This window comes from Echiichthys vipera (genome assembly GCF_963691815.1).
Source record: "Echiichthys vipera genome assembly, chromosome: 6".
In the NCBI taxonomy this organism is placed as follows: Eukaryota; Metazoa; Chordata; class Actinopteri; order Perciformes; family Trachinidae; genus Echiichthys; species Echiichthys vipera.
Genome location: NC_139831.1, coordinates 13,815,083 through 13,832,300, shown reverse-complemented (window position 1 = coordinate 13,832,300; position 17,218 = coordinate 13,815,083). Strand labels below are relative to the sequence as shown.

At 40.6% G+C, this 17,218-nt stretch overlaps 2 protein-coding genes across 2 annotated transcripts; one reads left to right on the top strand and one right to left on the bottom strand.

Moving 5' to 3' along the window:
* The first annotated feature begins 756 nt into the window (after window positions 1-756).
* ubxn1 (UBX domain protein 1) lies at window positions 757-5,515 on the top strand. Its single transcript, XM_083915071.1, has 10 exons — window positions 757-785; window positions 1,313-1,377; window positions 1,505-1,558; window positions 1,704-1,831; window positions 2,704-2,794; window positions 3,053-3,244; window positions 3,540-3,591; window positions 3,702-3,824; window positions 4,029-4,212; window positions 4,945-5,515. The coding sequence occupies exons 2-10, from the start codon at window positions 1,319-1,321 to the stop codon at window positions 4,983-4,985; spliced, it is 924 nt and encodes a 307-aa protein (XP_083771197.1). The 5' UTR covers window positions 757-785; window positions 1,313-1,318; the 3' UTR covers window positions 4,986-5,515.
* Window positions 5,516-5,826: 311 nt separating this feature from the next.
* LOC310948501 (pre-mRNA-processing factor 39) lies at window positions 5,827-16,732 on the bottom strand. Its single transcript, XM_083915654.1, has 15 exons — window positions 16,667-16,732; window positions 13,552-13,805; window positions 13,272-13,397; window positions 13,036-13,154; window positions 11,887-12,054; window positions 11,506-11,686; window positions 11,300-11,404; window positions 10,498-10,627; window positions 10,263-10,417; window positions 10,047-10,173; window positions 9,684-9,955; window positions 8,610-8,794; window positions 8,448-8,522; window positions 6,854-7,025; window positions 5,827-6,604 (listed from the first exon to the last, which is right to left on the bottom strand). Exons 1-15 carry the CDS (start codon window positions 16,722-16,724, stop codon window positions 6,527-6,529), a joined length of 2,205 nt encoding a protein of 734 aa, XP_083771780.1. The 5' UTR covers window positions 16,725-16,732; the 3' UTR covers window positions 5,827-6,526.
* Window positions 16,733-17,218: the final 486 nt, after the last annotated feature.

Genomic DNA, 17,218 nt, shown 5'->3' with positions numbered 1-17,218 from the left:
TATACCTGAAAGGGTGTAGGTCGAAGCCAAAGCTTACATGGCCCTTTTATCTTAAGAAATTATACAAAAGGGTGCAGTGCATAACCCTAAATAGTACAAAACCCATAATTAATTTTCCATACTGTAACAAGAAACTATGTAATTCTTATAAAGTCTTAAAGCTGATGAGAGTACAGCATATTTTAATACTTTCAGGACAGCTACTCCAGGTGTTAACCCCTCTAACAGATAGACAGTGATTTTTTTTTTAACTTTGGTTTCTCAAATAACAGTGGTCTTCTCAGGTTATAGCTGGATGCCTTCATTTTAACAGATCGTGGATCCCTTGAGGAAGAAGTTGATCATTATTTTTGCTTTGTACATGTTTTGTATTATAATGTAATCAACTAGGTCCCTGAATTTCAAAATGTTCAAGCGACTAAAAATAGTGGGTTGGTTGTCTCATGAAAAGGTTTAATACTGATGAGTCTTATAGCCTTTTTTTGCAGTAAAAAAACAGATTTTTATTTGTTCTGTTTGTCATTTATGGGGAAATTAATAATATAAAGTTATTAGTGAGTGATGAGAGAGGAAGGTTGGGCTTTTATAGAGAATTTCAGTATATTTGCTAATAATACGTTGCATTCATACTCATGTATATTTCCAAACGTATTTTGGGGGAAAAGAAAGATTATCAAACATTTGACCCCCTTAGAAGAGCGTGAACAAAAAAAAATCGCTATTTTCGTGCGGTTCATTTTGACCTGTGCGTGTTGCCGTACAGTTGAAGCGGTGTTGACTGATGTGTGAGTAGCTAACCAACGTTGTCTTGACTGATATATTGGCTGATATTTCCTCTGTAAGAGATAAAATAACATGTGTGTGTGCGTTTTCACGTGACATACAGACAAACATTGATATCTAAAGGGACCGAGAGCTCATAAAAGTCCCGGGTCGTTTTTAATCTCAGCTAGTTTTCGTTTCGTTGAACGTTAGCCACGCTGATGCTAATTTTAGCACTCAGCATAACGGTGGTTACATTACGTTTGTTGCAGCTGGAGAGAGTAAACTTGTGTTTCCTCAGGCTGATAGTCAAGGGAAGTTTGATATTTACTCACATAGAGTCATATTCTGAATACAAAGACAATGTTCAGGCAGGACTGAGATAAAGAAAGTCACGAGCTGCTGTATTGACTTTACATGGTTATTTAAGTTTGCTGAGGCGTGCTGGGTTCATTATTGTGTCTTACCGTCTATTACCAGTAAAAAACAGTCGTGTTACAATGAGCAAAACAAAAAAATGTAAAGATAATGTATGTGATGTCTGTTTCAGGTCAAAATGGCAGAGCTAACAACACTAGAGAGCCTGTTGGAGATGGGCTTTGTCAGAAACAGAGCGTGAGTGACACCAAAGCCCAGAATGCATCCTGGTTTATGTAGTTCCTAGATTTGACTTTCAAAGGACTGAAAGTAGATCTGTGTAACATTAGAGTGAACCTGTCTGTCCTGTATATCATGTCTTCAGGGAAAAGGCGGTGGCCAACACGGGGAACCAGGGAATAGAACAGGCTATGGACTGGTGAGTCTGACACAAGTGTTGAACTGACCGATGGACATTTGTCCTGTCTCACACTCTTTTGTCTCCCTCGTAAAACCTACTGGTGCCACTGGGCCCCCCGGCATATTAAGGTTTTCATCTTTCCTGTGTGATGTGCTCTCCTCAGGTTGATGGAGCATGAGAACGACCCAGACATCGATGAGCCCTACGTGCCGCCTGTGGGGAACGTCCTGGGAGGAGAAGCAGACAGCCAGTCCACCACAGAACAGCCGACACTAGCAGACACCGCTGAAGGTCGGGGCCCATAGAAGCATGGCAGACATGGGAGCGTGCCTATGTTCCCCCATAAAAGGGTCCTATGTTCCCTGGTCTGTTGTTTTTTTCCATAATCAGTGCTGAATTCCACAGCAAATAGGCCTCTGTAGACCCTAACAAAATGCTGAATTAAATCCGCAAAGGCTTCTGCGACATGGGAACATAGGACCCGGGGAACATCGGGATGACCCCACAGACACCACTGTTAAAGCCATCTAGTGATGTGCAATATGACGTTATAAACCATTGGACAAATATAAATGTCTCTCCAGTCAGATGTAGGGCTTTGTATCTGTACTTGTTAACGTCAAGGTACTGACCAAAATATCCCAGTACCAAGTAATATTGAATTTTACACATATTTGTGTTTTTTCTCACAGACAATCAGCACAAATGCTCTTTTACGCTATGTGACTGCTGCCTGTTACGTGTGTCAAATTAAGTACTCTGTTGGCATCAGTATCACTTAAAGGATACTGGTATCATAATCTTATAAATGATACTCAGTTCAGATATTTTGAATCAGCTGTCACTAATATCTGTGAGTGTATTCAGACGATGTTGACAATATTGTTTTTGGTATTCAGTTTACACGGTTAGACAAAAACAGACATTCCTATCTGGTTATTTTATCCATAAACAGTTTTCTATGTGGACATTTGCAACATCAGGATATACATTGATATTCTGATCACATGACCGAGGTTTTTATCCACTCTTATAGTGGTTTTCCATTTATAAACAAGGTATACGCCTAAACTCTAAATTAAGTGTCCGCCACTGTGAATTTACACCAAATCTAATGTGATATCAGTCGGTGAGTTCCTGTCTCGTGCGTTTTCTTTCTTCAGGGACAGCAGGTGGAGACGGCAGCTTCATTGATGACGACGAGAGCACAAGGGTGCCAATGTCAGAGGAAGAGAGACTTGAGCAAGTTAGAAGGTCAGACTGCACACAATGGATACACACACACACACACACACACACACACACACACACACACACACACACACACACACACACACACACACACACACACACACACACAATCCAACTAAAGGCTTCTTCTCCTTACATAACAAGGTTACTTTACTACATGTTTATATACCGTATTTGTTCTTTCACTCCTTGTCCTGTTGAACACCTTCAGTGTGTAAGAAAGGCGAACGCCTGTGTGTCTGTGTTCTTTTTTTTTTCCAGGCTAGAGGAGCTGATGCGGGTGAAGCAGGCGGAGAGGCGAGAGCGAGAGCGGGCAGAAGAGTTGGAGCGTGAGAAGCAGCGGAGGAAACAGGGCCAAGAGCTGCAGCAGATTCGCCAAAAGCTGCAGGATGATGATATGAAAAAACTTGCTGACCAGCGCAGGAAAGAGAAGATGGAGGACAAAATGGCAAGGTAAGGTGTTCGTTAAAACTCTACAAGAGTAGTTTTCATGGATTAAATTGTCATGTTTAACCAGGGATGAAATAATAACCTACCTAAACATCTAAAGACTCTCCACACAGTTTACATTATTTCCAAATAGTGACAAATTCATATTCACATGTAATTGAGCAGACGTTACCTTTTCAAGTCAGCATCAAACTGTGGTGATCTTACTCTACAACTTTATATCAAAGTGTTCAAATTCTTTAAACTACTGTACGTTCTTCACGCCTGTCGTCCTGTTGCTTGTCTCTATTCCCGTCAGGCAAAGGGTTAAAGACAAGATTGCACGAGACAGAGAGGAGAGAGCACAAAAGGTAACCCAGTCATTGTCCAGCTATTGTTTTATTTTTTACCGTTCACTTCATTTTTCTGTCTGTTGCCACTTCTGTGTGAGCTAGTAACAACTCGGGTGACTTGTTTTTAGTTTGGAGGCGGTGGAACCCAGAGCACGGCGGCATCGTCCCAACCTGCCCAGCCCAGCCCTTCGTCACCCACCAGTCATGGCCCTCCACCCACTAAGAGGGAGTATGATGAGTCCAGGATACAGGTACCGGCTCCAGTCACACTCACACACCTACATTCTGCTCTTCTAGACCGATTAATCAGCACTAATGGAACATTTTATAAACTTTTAATCCATCACTAGTTGTTCAGTATAAGATTGAAGTTTTATTTTTAAAATATCTATTTTTTTCTATTTTAATAAAACATTTTCCTCCTCTGGCTGCTCTTCCACCTCTGTACGGTAAAGGTACGTCTTCTGGACGGCTCGACCATCACGGCAGTCTTCAAGGCCCAGGAGCCGCTGGCGGCAGTGCGCGTCTACGTGCAGGTGAACGGGAACACACCCGAGGGTCAGGACTTCACACTGCTGTCGCCCTACCCCCGTCACGAATATACCGAACTGGACATGGAGAAGCCCCTCAAAGAACTGGGTGAGCACTGGGCGGGAGCTAGGTTTTGAATTTAGAGCACATTAGGGCTGCAATCAACTAAAGAAAAGTATGATCCACTGAAATTCTAGCCACTCCTCAACCAATCATCTATTATCTGCGTGTTATCTGTATATTAACTAAATCGTCCAGTGCACTGTGAGCATTCGTTGCGTGTCCACTAAAGTGCTTTGTCCTGAGGGTAGCGTGTTTTAAAAAAATATTTGCAATGGAGCCGTGTTTTTACACCACAAACAGCAGCAGTCTGACGAGGAGCTGAGCGTCTATTCTGCTCCGAGCGCCGCACCTTTGGAGTTGGTCACCAGGAGTTGAAAAATGTGAACAAGCTGCGTTTGTCCGTTATTATCCTGCCCCTCCTTCACTTGGAGGGACAGTTTAAATAGGCAACTTCGAAGACAAACCCTCACATCCTACATGTTCAAGTGCTAAACAACAACAAAGGAAAAATGAACACTGCAAGGCCGTATATATCTGTTCCCTCTCCCTAATGCACGAGCTTTCCCTTCGACCAGAGCAAATTTTTTACGTCCATGGTCATTCCATAGCACCGCAGCGGGAGTCTCGCATTATCAAGGGATTGCAGCTGGATAAAACGCTACATGTACTGTAATACACATCATTTTTGATTTTACCCTCTGCAGCTCCTCACGCAGGTTTGCTGTGCGCAGACACTTACAGACTGTATCTGACCTTTTTTTGTGTTTGTCTTCGTAGGTTTGGTGCCTTCAGCTGTGCTGGTTGTCATCAAAAAGTGAGATCAGGAGGATCTGCTCTGTGAGCCTACCTCACCACTACATCCACACAAGAGACGCCAGAAACAGCCCCCACCTTTTCAGTATCACTCATTAAGCCAGCTAATTGAACTTACGCAGAGATGAAGCTCCAGGCTGTGTTCAGACTGTGTGTGTAACTACTTTGAAGAAGTTTACAGTGAAAAACAGTTTAGTGAACTCATGACTGATGCCCTTTGCCATTCTGGGATGATTGATTGCACTCGATATAGATTGGTTTGTGTGCAGTGAGATAGTGACTTTTACTTACTCAAGAACAAAGTGGAGATAGCTGGCTTTTGAGGGATACTGCTTCATGGTCTCAACAACACAATTTTTAAAAAGATACAGAGTTGTTTAATTTTAACTTGATCCTTACAAAGCAAAGTAACACACAAGACCTACTTGATCGGTTCTTAAAGGGCCTTGAATTTAATCCCCACAATCCTCCTGATTTTGTGACATTCTACCATTTTTTATAAGTTAAAATATATTGACAGTTATGTCTGCATAATCACCAAGAATCTACTTAAAATAAAGCTGACTTGGAGAATGATGATGGTCGACTGGATTTTTTTAACGTTACCTTCCTTAAAATAAGTCTGTCAAAAGAAAATACCACAAGAAGACCCAAACCAACGATGGATTGATGCCGTTGATGTCGTTTTAATGAGATTCTCTTGAGGGTCCTGCTGATGTGGCACTAGAATTAGTGCAGTGATGTACTGAATACTCTTTCACAACTTTTTAGAAAACGTTGCTGTAGATATGAGCAGCACACAGGTCGAGAGGTTACATTTTCATCGCGGTTTGTTTGTCAGCAGGATTACATAAAAAACTACGGGAATCCATTACAATTTGTGGCGGATAAAAACTTATTTTTCACTTTTGTTGACATTGCAAGATAGGGCATTTTTGCTGCTTTCATGTGTTGTTGAAATCAGAAAAAATTGTTGCAGACTGGGAAAAATTCACACTGCATTAACACTGACAGAGCGGAGGTCTGATCTTTCACCCTCATATCGACACAAAAACAGTTCTGTGACAGACTATAAAACACCTTTATATACATTAAAAAAACCAAACAAATAGCCTACACTGGAATGGTACAAAATGTCAATCATACATCACTTGTACAGTTGGATAAACTGGATGACTTTAAAACAGGAGTGAAGGTGTTGGGCTTGCAAACAAATACAAAAATAGTTCTGATTAAAATGGAGAGACACCGGTGTGCTGAGAATGGGAGCATCACCGTTTCCTTTCACCGTCTTTCCACCTGTCCCTCGGAATCAACACGGAAATGACACAACATGCTAAAAAGAGCTCGACCCCCCCAGACTCAGACGAAGGACGGAGAGGAAAGGATGCTGGGATATTGTTTTAGCAGGTGGACTGGCAAGACCCTGCAGGCCGCTGGGCCTTTTTGGCAAGACCTAGTGGTTCAGTTTGTTGTTCAGCTGAGGAGTCATCCTGGTCAAACCATTTCCTGTGGCTTTTTGGTGTCACAGTCACTGTCGTCCACTTTAGCTAGGGGGGTAGTAGCCTTGATTGTAGTTCCAGGTGTTGTAGCCGTAGTTGCTGTAGTTGCCGTACTGCGGTTGCTGGGTGAGAATCACAACAAACAGGTAATAAATTACACAGAACACCTCGAGCTGCACCCCGACCCGAATATAGAGTCAGTTTACATCCAGTCAGACCATTTCTAGACACAGATTTGACAGTCTATGGTTCCTGCAGCTCAATAAGTCAATTAAGTCCTATTTATTTATACTTTCAATCAAGTCCTATTTATTTATAGTTTCAATCATGTCCTATTTTATTTACTGGCTGTGCTGTAATCTCAATCTTACCTGGTACCAGCTGCTGTATGCCCCGTAGCCGGCCTGTGAGCTCGCATCGGCGCCTATCACAGGAGGCGGGGGTGTGGTGATGGGGACGTGCGGCATGGTAGGTGGGACTTGTGCAGACACGGCAACAGCAGAGCCGTCGTCACTTTTGCTCAGCTTCTCGGGGTCCTCATCCCTAAAATCAAAGTATGAATAAAATCATTTTCTTTATTTCAAACATGTTAAAAAGAATAAAGATATAGAGATAAAGCACCATAGGAAATAAACCTCGAAATGAATATATTCAATAAACAAGGAATTTATACAATATATTGTAAACCAGTATACAAGCAACACAAATTGAAATATTACATATCGCATGTTTGAAAAGGAGCAGGACGAAGTTACCATCCCTTTATCCACAATTCATCATAATTCATATATAAACACTTACCAGTGTTTTATATTAAACCTAATACAATATACATGTAAATAATTATACAGATTATATTATTCAACTGGCTCTAACTCTTAACTCTATTCTATATACAATCCCATACAATACAAATACCTCTTTAGAAACATTTTTCTTTTATGAATTATCCCTGCAGATCTCATCTCAACAGCAAAAACAAAAACCGCATGAATCTTATATCCAGAGTTGAAATCTTATTTGTTTCATGCTGCATTCATGCTGAGTCAGAATCACCGCGAAAATAAGTTTCTAGGTGGAAAAATTCATGTGCACGCCCCCCTCCAGTGGAATATTTTGGAAAGTCGCCACAGATTTTAGTACACAACTTTTCAACAACTTTATTACAAAATAATTTCCCAGTCTGGGATCATTAAAGTAATTCTATTCTATATTAGAGAGAAAGTAAATGTTGGATTAATGGCAGGGCTCAACACCAGGCTGGTTACCAAGAATCAGCTTTTGACTATAAAAAACTAACTATTATAACTCTTCTGCCACTTTTATTCCCCTCATATCTTTAGTAATTAAGATATTACGCCGTTATACGTCAGCATAATAATAAAAAACGTGACATAAAAGACCCCAAAATGTCCTTTTTTATTTTTTGGTTCATCTGGTTCTTTGTCAGTTGAATCAGTTTCCACATTTGTTTGTGATGTTGTCGGGTTAGTCGAACTTTTCACCCCACACTCAAACTACTTCTTTTTCTTTGCCACAGTCTCTAAAAATGAATGCCTGTGTGAGTAAATGCACCAATGCAGACTCAATGATAGACAAACGGTCTTGTTAAGATTGAGTTGCTCTTAAAAACAGAAGCATGCACGATGTTCAATATTCAGTGCTAAAGTAACTCAGTTATTAAAGCGGACTCGGTTTTAATACGTTAAACTTTGGGAATAAATGTAAAGCAGGAATTACTTTTAAGAAATGATGTCATTCTTTTCTAAAGTTGCAAATGACAGTATTCTGAAATCATGGTAAAACAAAAACAAACAAAAAAACTTTGTGGATTAAGAATCTGACTGTTTCGACAGTTTGTTAACCTGAAGCCAGACTAACAGGAAAACAAAACTAAAAACTATTAATGTCACTTAAACAGTATTTCATTTTTGTTAAACACTGCCAGTTGAAACTCCATTTTACCCGTTCTCTGCTCCTCTCTTGGTTCCACCGAGCTCCTTCAGCAGTTTCTGGTGCTCTTCGTAAACAGACAGCACGCTGCGGAGACGATGAACATCATTCAGGTCAAAGTGAAGACAAAAGGGTTTTGTTAAGTACGGACAGGGTTTAATGTTGTCCTCTGACCTCTGGATAGAGTTGCTGTAGTCCTCTGCAAACTGCAGGCGTCTCTGTGAGAAGAGGATTTTGGTGTGTGCGGCAAGTGGAGCTGCCAGGGCTCGCGTCACACACTCCTGCACCGCCTCAGCGGAGGCCCAGGGGTCCCCCGACACCTCCAGCTCCAACAGGTTCAGGTGCAGCTTATCGTTGTCCTGAGGGAGGACGCACGGACAGGAAGACGGTCAAAAACTAGAGAAACTTAAGTAGGTTTTGGCTTTTTACTTCTTGAGTTGCTCACTTTCTCTGCCACATTTTTAGTTCGCTGGTACCTCACAAAGTACCATCGCGTAGAATATGAGATGTATTTATTATGTGCATCATATCATATACGCAGCAAATGTGATGACATGGTTCTAATAAAGAAGAGGAAATAATTTAAATAACATTACATGCCCAATCAAATTCTACCAGTATTGAACTTATATGGAAATAGCACTTTCACATTTCCTGTTATCAGACAGTTTTGTTTATCATCTTAAACTGCCACAACAACACAACAACTAGTTTTCGGTGTGAAACCTGTCTATTCACCCAGGCATTTGATTAAGAACGGTTTACAGACATTATTTGTCATTTTATGACATTATTTGATGGTATTTTTGTTGCAAATTCATACTCTTATTTTATTATTATTTAACATTCTTATCCCTCATCAGTTTTCCTTGTTCAGTCGTTTTATCTAGTTTGATTTAGTTTAGAGTTTTATCTTTTTTTAAGTTTATTATTATTATTATAACAACTTTCACATTTATATTATTGTCATCTTTCTCTCATTATAGCTTTTAAATCTATTTTATTACTTTTTATTGTCTCGGGGGCATTTGTCTCTTGATGTTTGTTTTTAACGGTCTACATCGTTTTTGCAGATTATTGGAGCGTCACTCATCTGTGAATATCCTTGAACCGTACGGACCCGTTTAAAAGGTGCTAAATAAATAAAGATGAATTGATTGATATTTCATTTTTTCAGTAAGGAAGAAGACACAGATCGTGATCGTGTTACTGGCTGAAATATTGGCGTGCGTTTGCTAATCATCTCACCGGACTGATCTCCAGCGCCTCCTGTAAAACTCTGCGGGCTCTGCTGGGGTTCCTGCCCAGTTTCAGCAGCAGACGAGCCAGCTTGATGGAATAAAAAGCGTGTAACGTAGGCTTCTCTTTGGATTCAGCCACCGCCTCCTGTAGCAACGCCTCCGATTGGTCCAGCTGACCCGCTCGCCTCTCTAAAGCCGCCCTGCGAAGACGGACCACCGCCAACCCTGGTAGGGTTTTCTCCAGGGCCTCCAGCACTCGCCGGGCCTCGGTTAAGTCACCTGATGGAGAAGATGAGGGATTTTACATGAGATACAGCAAACGATAGAGGTTTTAAAAATGTTTTTGTAATCAGCTTTGCAAATCTCGTACCGTGCCTCTCCTCAAACGTGGCCCACTGCATGTGGATGTTTGGTTTGTACGCCAGGTGGATCTCACAGGCTCGTCTGAAAACAGCCCGCGCCTCGTCCACGCTCTGCAACTCTAAGTACTGAGAGTACTGAAGGACATGTGCAACATGTTACACTGTGATCACACACACACACACACACACACGCACATGCACACACACACACTTTTCTTCCTTACTCTGATCCAGAACTCCTCATACAGAGCGCAGGCGATCAGACAACGCTCAAAGAGGATGCGAACCCTGCGGTCGTCATGGGCAACCGCTGCGTCCTCTGATTCTTCCTGAGGCTGGGCTGTGACCTCTGACCCCTCTGTGGCTGCCTGGTCTGGATCTAGTTAACACACATTTATAGAATTGCTGAGACTGTACGACACAGGTGACAGAGGACAGCGTGTTTTTTTCAATCGTCACCTTGTTGAGGGTCGAGAGGGTCTTTGGCGTCCTTGGCGTCTGGCTGAGCGATCTCCCAGTCAAGATAGGAGTGCCAGGCCCGCAGCTGGAGACGATCCAGCGGCTTGACGTGGAAGTAGGGACGTTTGATCTGAAGGCCAGAGAAAAAGAAATCAGCAGGTGATGAAAGTGTGCAACCAGTTCAATATATGATTTAAAAAAGCAAATTTAGCAGAGAGAAAAAATTGCTGTAAATCTGAAAACAATAGTAAAAAAAAAATGCGGTGGACAATTGAAACAATAACATTTTTTTTGTCCCTGAGCACAAAGGCAGACATATTGAGAACTTTAGATTTATTTTTCAGAAATGTTGAGATAGATTTGGTTTTTACATTTTTGAAAGTTGAAACCCACTAAAATGTGCAGCACAAGGTGTTGAAAATATCGAGGACTGAATGCTTGCATTAAATGCTGGTTCAAATGTTCTTATGTTTGATCAAAGAGTTTCTGATTTTAAATTATAGTGTTTTGGTAATTCTACATTTGATTGTGGCAAAGTTACTTACAAATGACTGTATTTAGGGAACATTTACCTTTGGGTTTGGCTTTTGTACAAAATGTGTTGTTACCCCTGAATATAATGTATCAACGTCAAAAAGTGCCATTTTCTGCCAAAACGTGCCTGGAAAATATTTGTGTTGTCGATCCTTGATTAAAGAAAATGTAGAAAGACCATAAAAGAATGAGAGAGTGGAAAAGCACAAGAAGATGAGAGAAATAATAAACAGAGTGGAGCAGAGAGAGAAAAACAACCAACACTCACAGAGTCTTCAAAGTGCCATCTCTTGCGTATTTCTCCCTCGTTGTCCTGGTACACTTTGTCCCTGCGAACCAGCACTTCTTCCCGAATCTTCTGCATCAATTCCTCCTGAACACAGAGATTGGGAAATTATAAAAAAAATAATCATCTATTCGACCATTTCTTTAAAATGTTTTAGCAGAGTGTGAGGCAGACAGATGTGAACTCACTGTGTCCGTGCCCTCGGGTGTGGCGGGCTCTTCCTCCCCTGGCGGCCTCTCCGCCTCCTCCTCCTGGGCCTGTTCGGCACGCTCTGCTTTCTGACTCTGACGGCACACCGTCCTCAGCTCCTCGTACTCCTCCGGGGAAAGCACCTCTTTGGGCTCGTGGTTGTTCAGGTGCTCCTTGAACCTGACGACGGAGCAGGACACAAAATGAGATTAATGGGAGAAGAAAAGAGTGAGAAAGAGAGAGGAGATGTTCAGGTAAAAGATCACGATGTTGATTTAATGCTGAATAATGAACTGAAAATAGTTACTATCAATACTACAATAAGGCATTAGTATTTTTTGTTTTCTATAAATTAGAAGTTTAGATTGACGTGGTCTTACTTGTCGTAGTGGGTGTTGTAGAGCTGTGTGGGGACTTTGAGGACTCTGTCCAGGACGGCCGCCGCGTTCTTCATGTTCCCCTGCTCCTTCTCCCACTCCACATAAAGATCCCAGAGCCGGTCCGAGTGGAAGTCCAGACCTGCTGCCGTGACTGCATCCTCAAACACCCTGAGGGTCGAAGCCGGAAAACAATTAAGACATGAAAAGAGCTTCACAAACAGGAGCCTATTTTTGTTTTCATTAGCGCTGTAAAGACTAGTTTGAAGCTTCATTCATAAGGCTAACATTCAAATCTTCCATCAACACTTGTATGTCACTTTATATCATCACTACATCACTTTATTTAGTTGTACTGTAACTAAGTTCAGTAGGAAATGCTGCTACATTTTAACACTGTTATCACTTATAATTCCTCATCACTTATTAAGTTTGTACTCATTTTATTTCAACATGCTGCTAAACTGCACGGTGCGAATTGTTGTATATTGTATAAACCTACGTTCAACCACAATGTCTGTTGCACTCTGTCACATTTAGTTATTGTTTGATTTATTTTATGTTAGCTTTCTTTTGATTTGATTTATGTTAGCTTATTGTTACTCTGATCCTTTCCCACCTTTGTATTGAAACTGTTGCACAATAATTTCCCTCAGGATAAATAAAGCTTCTTGAATCTTGAATGCATGAATTAATTTTTTGTGGGACGTCTGTTCGTTCTGTTTAAACCCCGTAATTCTGCACAGTTGCAGATAAAGATCAGCTACATTAATAATATTAGTATTATAATACAGTATTTATCAGATTCCAGTGGTGGTTGGTGGTTGGATTATCATTGACTTGTGTGATTTAAACATTTTCAGCCCAAAAGTCAAAATTTATAAAAAAAAAAAGATAGATGTAATCATTTCCAGAGCCCCCATGTTTTTATCCAACAGAATAAATAACATAAATAACATTCATTCTTTTATGGGTTGATGACCTCATAAAATATGACGACAGACATTCAAAGCTTCATTTAAAAAACTCAAAAGAAGCTTTGAGTGTAAAAAGAAATGGCCCTGCTCTCTCCTGATATTTTCTCTTCAATTTCTACATATACATCTGTGTAAAACACGACGACAACAAAAGATGAGTCTAAAATGAGAGAACCTGCGAATCCGCATGGGCGACTCGGGCAGGTTCATGTCCAGTGTTCCCAGCAGCAGATTGATGTAGTGGATCCACAGATCGACACTCAGAGGGATCGCCTGGAGACCCTGAACACACACCTGACACAGCAAACCACAGCTCAGAAGAATTGCGGAAAAAAAACACTTTCTAAACAAACTTTACATTATTCAAAACGGAAAAGAGGAAACAGAGTCATAAACTCTCCCCTGATTTACCTCCTCTGCTTTGTCATTGTACCCAGCGCGGCGCTCCAGATCAGTAAATTTCTTCCAGTAGCCGTAACAGAGCGGGTAGCGAGCGAGGAAGGCTTCTAACGCTCTGCGTGACGCCGTCATGTGACTCTGAACAGAGAAGAGAAAAATTAAGTTCAATGTAACGTAACCTCATGGGGACTTTAGAGGTTCTTATTTCAACGTATCATTGCTGAGGGACAATATGATGCTTTTTCTCTGAACCCTGTTGGTTCTGATCTGGTCAATAACAACCGACACACACCTCTTGCTCGCAGTACTGCAGCAGGTCAGTCCAAGTGGTGAAGTCCTGAGGATTTTCATGAGCGGCCTTCCACAAGCGTTCAAAGTCCGCGGGCAGTTCTCCCTCCTCGTCGTCTGCAGCTGAGGGCATTGAGAAGGTAGCGGGGTCGGGGCCTACTACCTGGGCAGCAGGGGGCTCGGGGGGAGCGCCGTTCTCCTCTGACATCTCCACCATCTCAGTCGGAGGCGATGCAGGAACCTCAGAAGCCTCCATGGCTGCAGACGGGACAGTTTATAGTAAGACAGACAATCTGCATTAACATTATTCAGGGATTTATACAGGTGTGCTCTTGTGCGCTGCTATCACCTAAAGAATATATCAAGGATTAAAGGACTTATGTGTCAGCAGGATTTAGAAAAACCTGTCCATGCATTTATCTTCAGCAGGCTCGACTACTGTGACAGTGTCTTTGCAGGTCTTCCTAAAAAGTCCATCAGACAGCTGCAGTTAATCCAGAACGCTGCTGCTCGAGTCCTCACTAAGACCAGAAAAGTCGATCATATCACTCCAGTCCTGAGATCTTTACACTTGCTTCCTGTCTGTCAAAGAATTGATTTCAAAATACTTTAAAAAAAAACTGTTGGTTTACAAAGCACTGAATGGTTTAGGGTTGTTTAGGTTTCATTTCTGATCTTCTGCTCAGCTACGAACCATCCAGACCTCTCAGATCCTCTGGGACAGGTCTGCTCCGTGTCCCCAGAGTCAGGACTAAACATGGAGAGGCAGCGTTCAGTTTTTATGCTCCACAAATATGGAACAAACTTCCAGAAAACTGCAGGTCTGTTGCAACTCTGTAAATCAAGACCTTAGACTTTTCTATTTGCTGCTGCTTTTCAGTAAACTGAACCGTTACTTCTGTAACTGTAACCATCTTTTATGTTTTAAAAATGACCTTTTATGTCTTTTAAATGTATGTTTTATGTGTTATTTCTCCCAATGCTTTTAACGTTTTATGTTAAGCACTTTGACTTGCCTTGTTACTCTTGACCATAACTCTTTTCATGAAGCTATTGGGGACATCATCTGTTCCTCCCTACCTCCAAAAAGTCCTTTCAACTAATCAGTGCAACACTAGTGAGGAGTTGAAGTTTTCTCTACTGACCCTGGATGACAAACACACAACGACGCCACAGAGGGGGCAGTTAAAAAAAAAAAAAAAACTCAACCTGTGAATCAGAAACATGTCTCAACAACTACAACCATTTTCACTTGACAATAAATGACTGAGACGTCTCTGCACGATGAAACGTCTTAAACCCTGCTACACTTTTCCAACACATTCCTCTTGATTTGCTTCCTTTTCCTAATGTGAGGTGGCAACGGAAACAGACACCCGAGTACTTATGTCATAAAAAAAAAGGCATTGGGCAAATTAATGTAATGTGATGGAGTTTGTGAACCTTCCTTCCTTGTTCCTCCAACAACAACAACAACAACAACAACAAGAACAAGTGAAGTGAAAACCCCAGGGGCACATGCTTCAGCTCTTATTATTACAAAGAAAAAATCAACCAAACGAACTTTTAAGCAGATAGAAGATTAATAATAGAAAGGTTATATTGTGTGATTTTTTTTTTTTTTTTTTTTTAAATAGATACATCTTTAAAAACTACACTGACCAGTCAAACCAGCTGAAAATACTGCCCGCAGCGGGCGATGCACACGTGGCCAAAACAAAAACAGTTTGAGGCTTTTATTGTTGAAACAACTCCTGGTTTCACCTACAGACGTAACAACCAGGGTTCCTTCACCTTACCCAAAGTCAAATTCAAGCACTTCAAGGTGCATTTTCATGCTTTATTAAACTACATATTTGTGTACAGTAAAATACTCAGTATACTTCTTATTGCACTTGTTCGTCACATTTTAACACAAGTTAAAAGAAGTTCAATTATACTTCTATTCTATGGCTATTTGTGGATACAATTTCAAGCATTTTCAAGTATTTTATCAAAAATCCAAGCACTTTACAAACCTTTAAAACACAACATAAAATTCAAGCTTTTTCAAGGATTTCAAGCGCCTGTACCAACCCTGGTATTTTAAAGCCAAGCACTTTTTAAACCTGGGAAACACCACCGTGAAATCCCCCTCCTGGTTTCACCTACAGACGTAATAACAAGCACTTCAAGGTGCATTTTCCTGCTTTTCCAGCACCTTACAGCTACGGTAAACTACATATTTGTATACAGTACAATACTCAGTATACTTACTATTGCACTTGTTCATCACATTAAATTAGATACATTATGTCCTATAAACATCCAACATGATGTTTTGAGACAAATGAAAGGAAACGTGACAGAAATATAAGCACCAACTATTTATTTTTTTAAATCTGTAAAACATTTAAAGTAATTTTTATGCAAAAGATGTTTTCAGTCTCTCAAATAAGCAGCTGTTCTTATATCTGTTATATCATATATGCCCTCCCGTATTACATCCCATTTCAGAGTTTGCACTTTCAAGGTCCATTTTTTATCTTAAAAGCGTAAATTACATATTTCTACAAATACATGGATATTGATAATTATTATTTCACCTTTTTTTCATTAAAATCCCATTAAAAGAGAAGATATTATGTTATAAACAACTAAAATTGTTCCTTAATACCAGGAGGGTAAGGAGTTAAATTATATTCCTAATCTATGGCTATTTGTGGATACAATTTCAAGCATTTTCAAGTACTTTATCCAAAATTCAAGCACTTTACAAACCTTTAAAACACAACAGTGAAACTCAAGTGTTGTGTTTCATTCATTCATTGGAAGCTCAGAGTTTACACGTGTTTGTTCTTCACTCAGGTGCGTTTGAGCAGGTTTGGACCCAACGGAAGTAACAGATGAACAGTCAGACACATGCTCTCAAGTGAGTTTAAGTGAGTTTTCTGAACACTGAGCTGCTGTTTCTGTTTTTGTGTGTGAAATCTCGTTAGCTTAGCTTAGCTTCTCATGCTTGTGTCTTTAAAACGCGTCGGTCTTTAAACAACAGCCCTCACAGATGAAACCAGCGCGCACTAACACACCTGTCAACACAACAGAACTGTGTGTATGTTTGTTAATGTTCATTAAACTACCTGAAGACTCCTCGAGCTCCCCGTTGCCGCTCATCTCGTCACAGCCTTCCGCCGCCATGATGGAAAAACGTCTCGCTGACGTCATCCACGCGCGACAAATCTGATAAATGAACATTTTCCCAATTTTTTTTTTTAAATTTATATGAACAAACTTTCTACCTAGAAAAACAGCTCTAACTGTCATGCTTTATGGTAGTGATATTTATATTTATTTTAGAATTACACAATGGACAAAATTATTTTATTTAAAGGTTAAATATGTAGAATATTTATTAAAAGCTATATTGGCAAAAAAATAACAATACAATCACGGGGCGTTTTGAGGAGTACAGAATGAAAGTATTGCTTTTCCATAAAAAAATATATATTTAGTCTGAATTAATATTTAAGATTTTTATGACAGGTTTGACAATGACTTTCTGACGGGTTCTGTTTACATTGTACCAGCCAATAGCGGCCAACATTGCTGGTTGCCAGGGTTGTCTGTGGTTGGGTGCAGCTACTGTAGATTGGTACTGGTGAAATGGAGTTTGCCAGCTGAGTGACAGAATC

What these genes read in the sequence shown, in the direction of transcription:
- LOC310948501 (XM_083915654.1), bottom strand. Translation starts at nt 16,724, where the DNA reads ATGGCGGCGGAAGGCTGTGACGAGATGAGCGGCAACGGGGAGCTCGAG. An exon ending in TACAACACCCACTACGACAA is followed by an intron (nt 11,687 to 11,886) that starts GTAAGACCACGT and finishes CTCCGTCGTCAG; the next exon opens with GTTCAAGGAGCACCTGAACA. An exon ending in AGGCGCTGGAGATCAGTCCG is followed by an intron (nt 8,795 to 9,683) that starts GTGAGATGATTA and finishes GTCCTCCCTCAG; the next exon opens with GACAACGATAAGCTGCACCT.
- ubxn1 (XM_083915071.1), top strand. Translation starts at nt 1,319, where the DNA reads ATGGCAGAGCTAACAACACTAGAGAGCCTGTTGGAGATGGGCTTTGTC. An exon ending in ATGGAGGACAAAATGGCAAG is followed by an intron (nt 3,245 to 3,539) that starts GTAAGGTGTTCG and finishes TATTCCCGTCAG; the next exon opens with GCAAAGGGTTAAAGACAAGA. An exon ending in GAAGCCCCTCAAAGAACTGG is followed by an intron (nt 4,213 to 4,944) that starts GTGAGCACTGGG and finishes TTGTCTTCGTAG; the next exon opens with GTTTGGTGCCTTCAGCTGTG.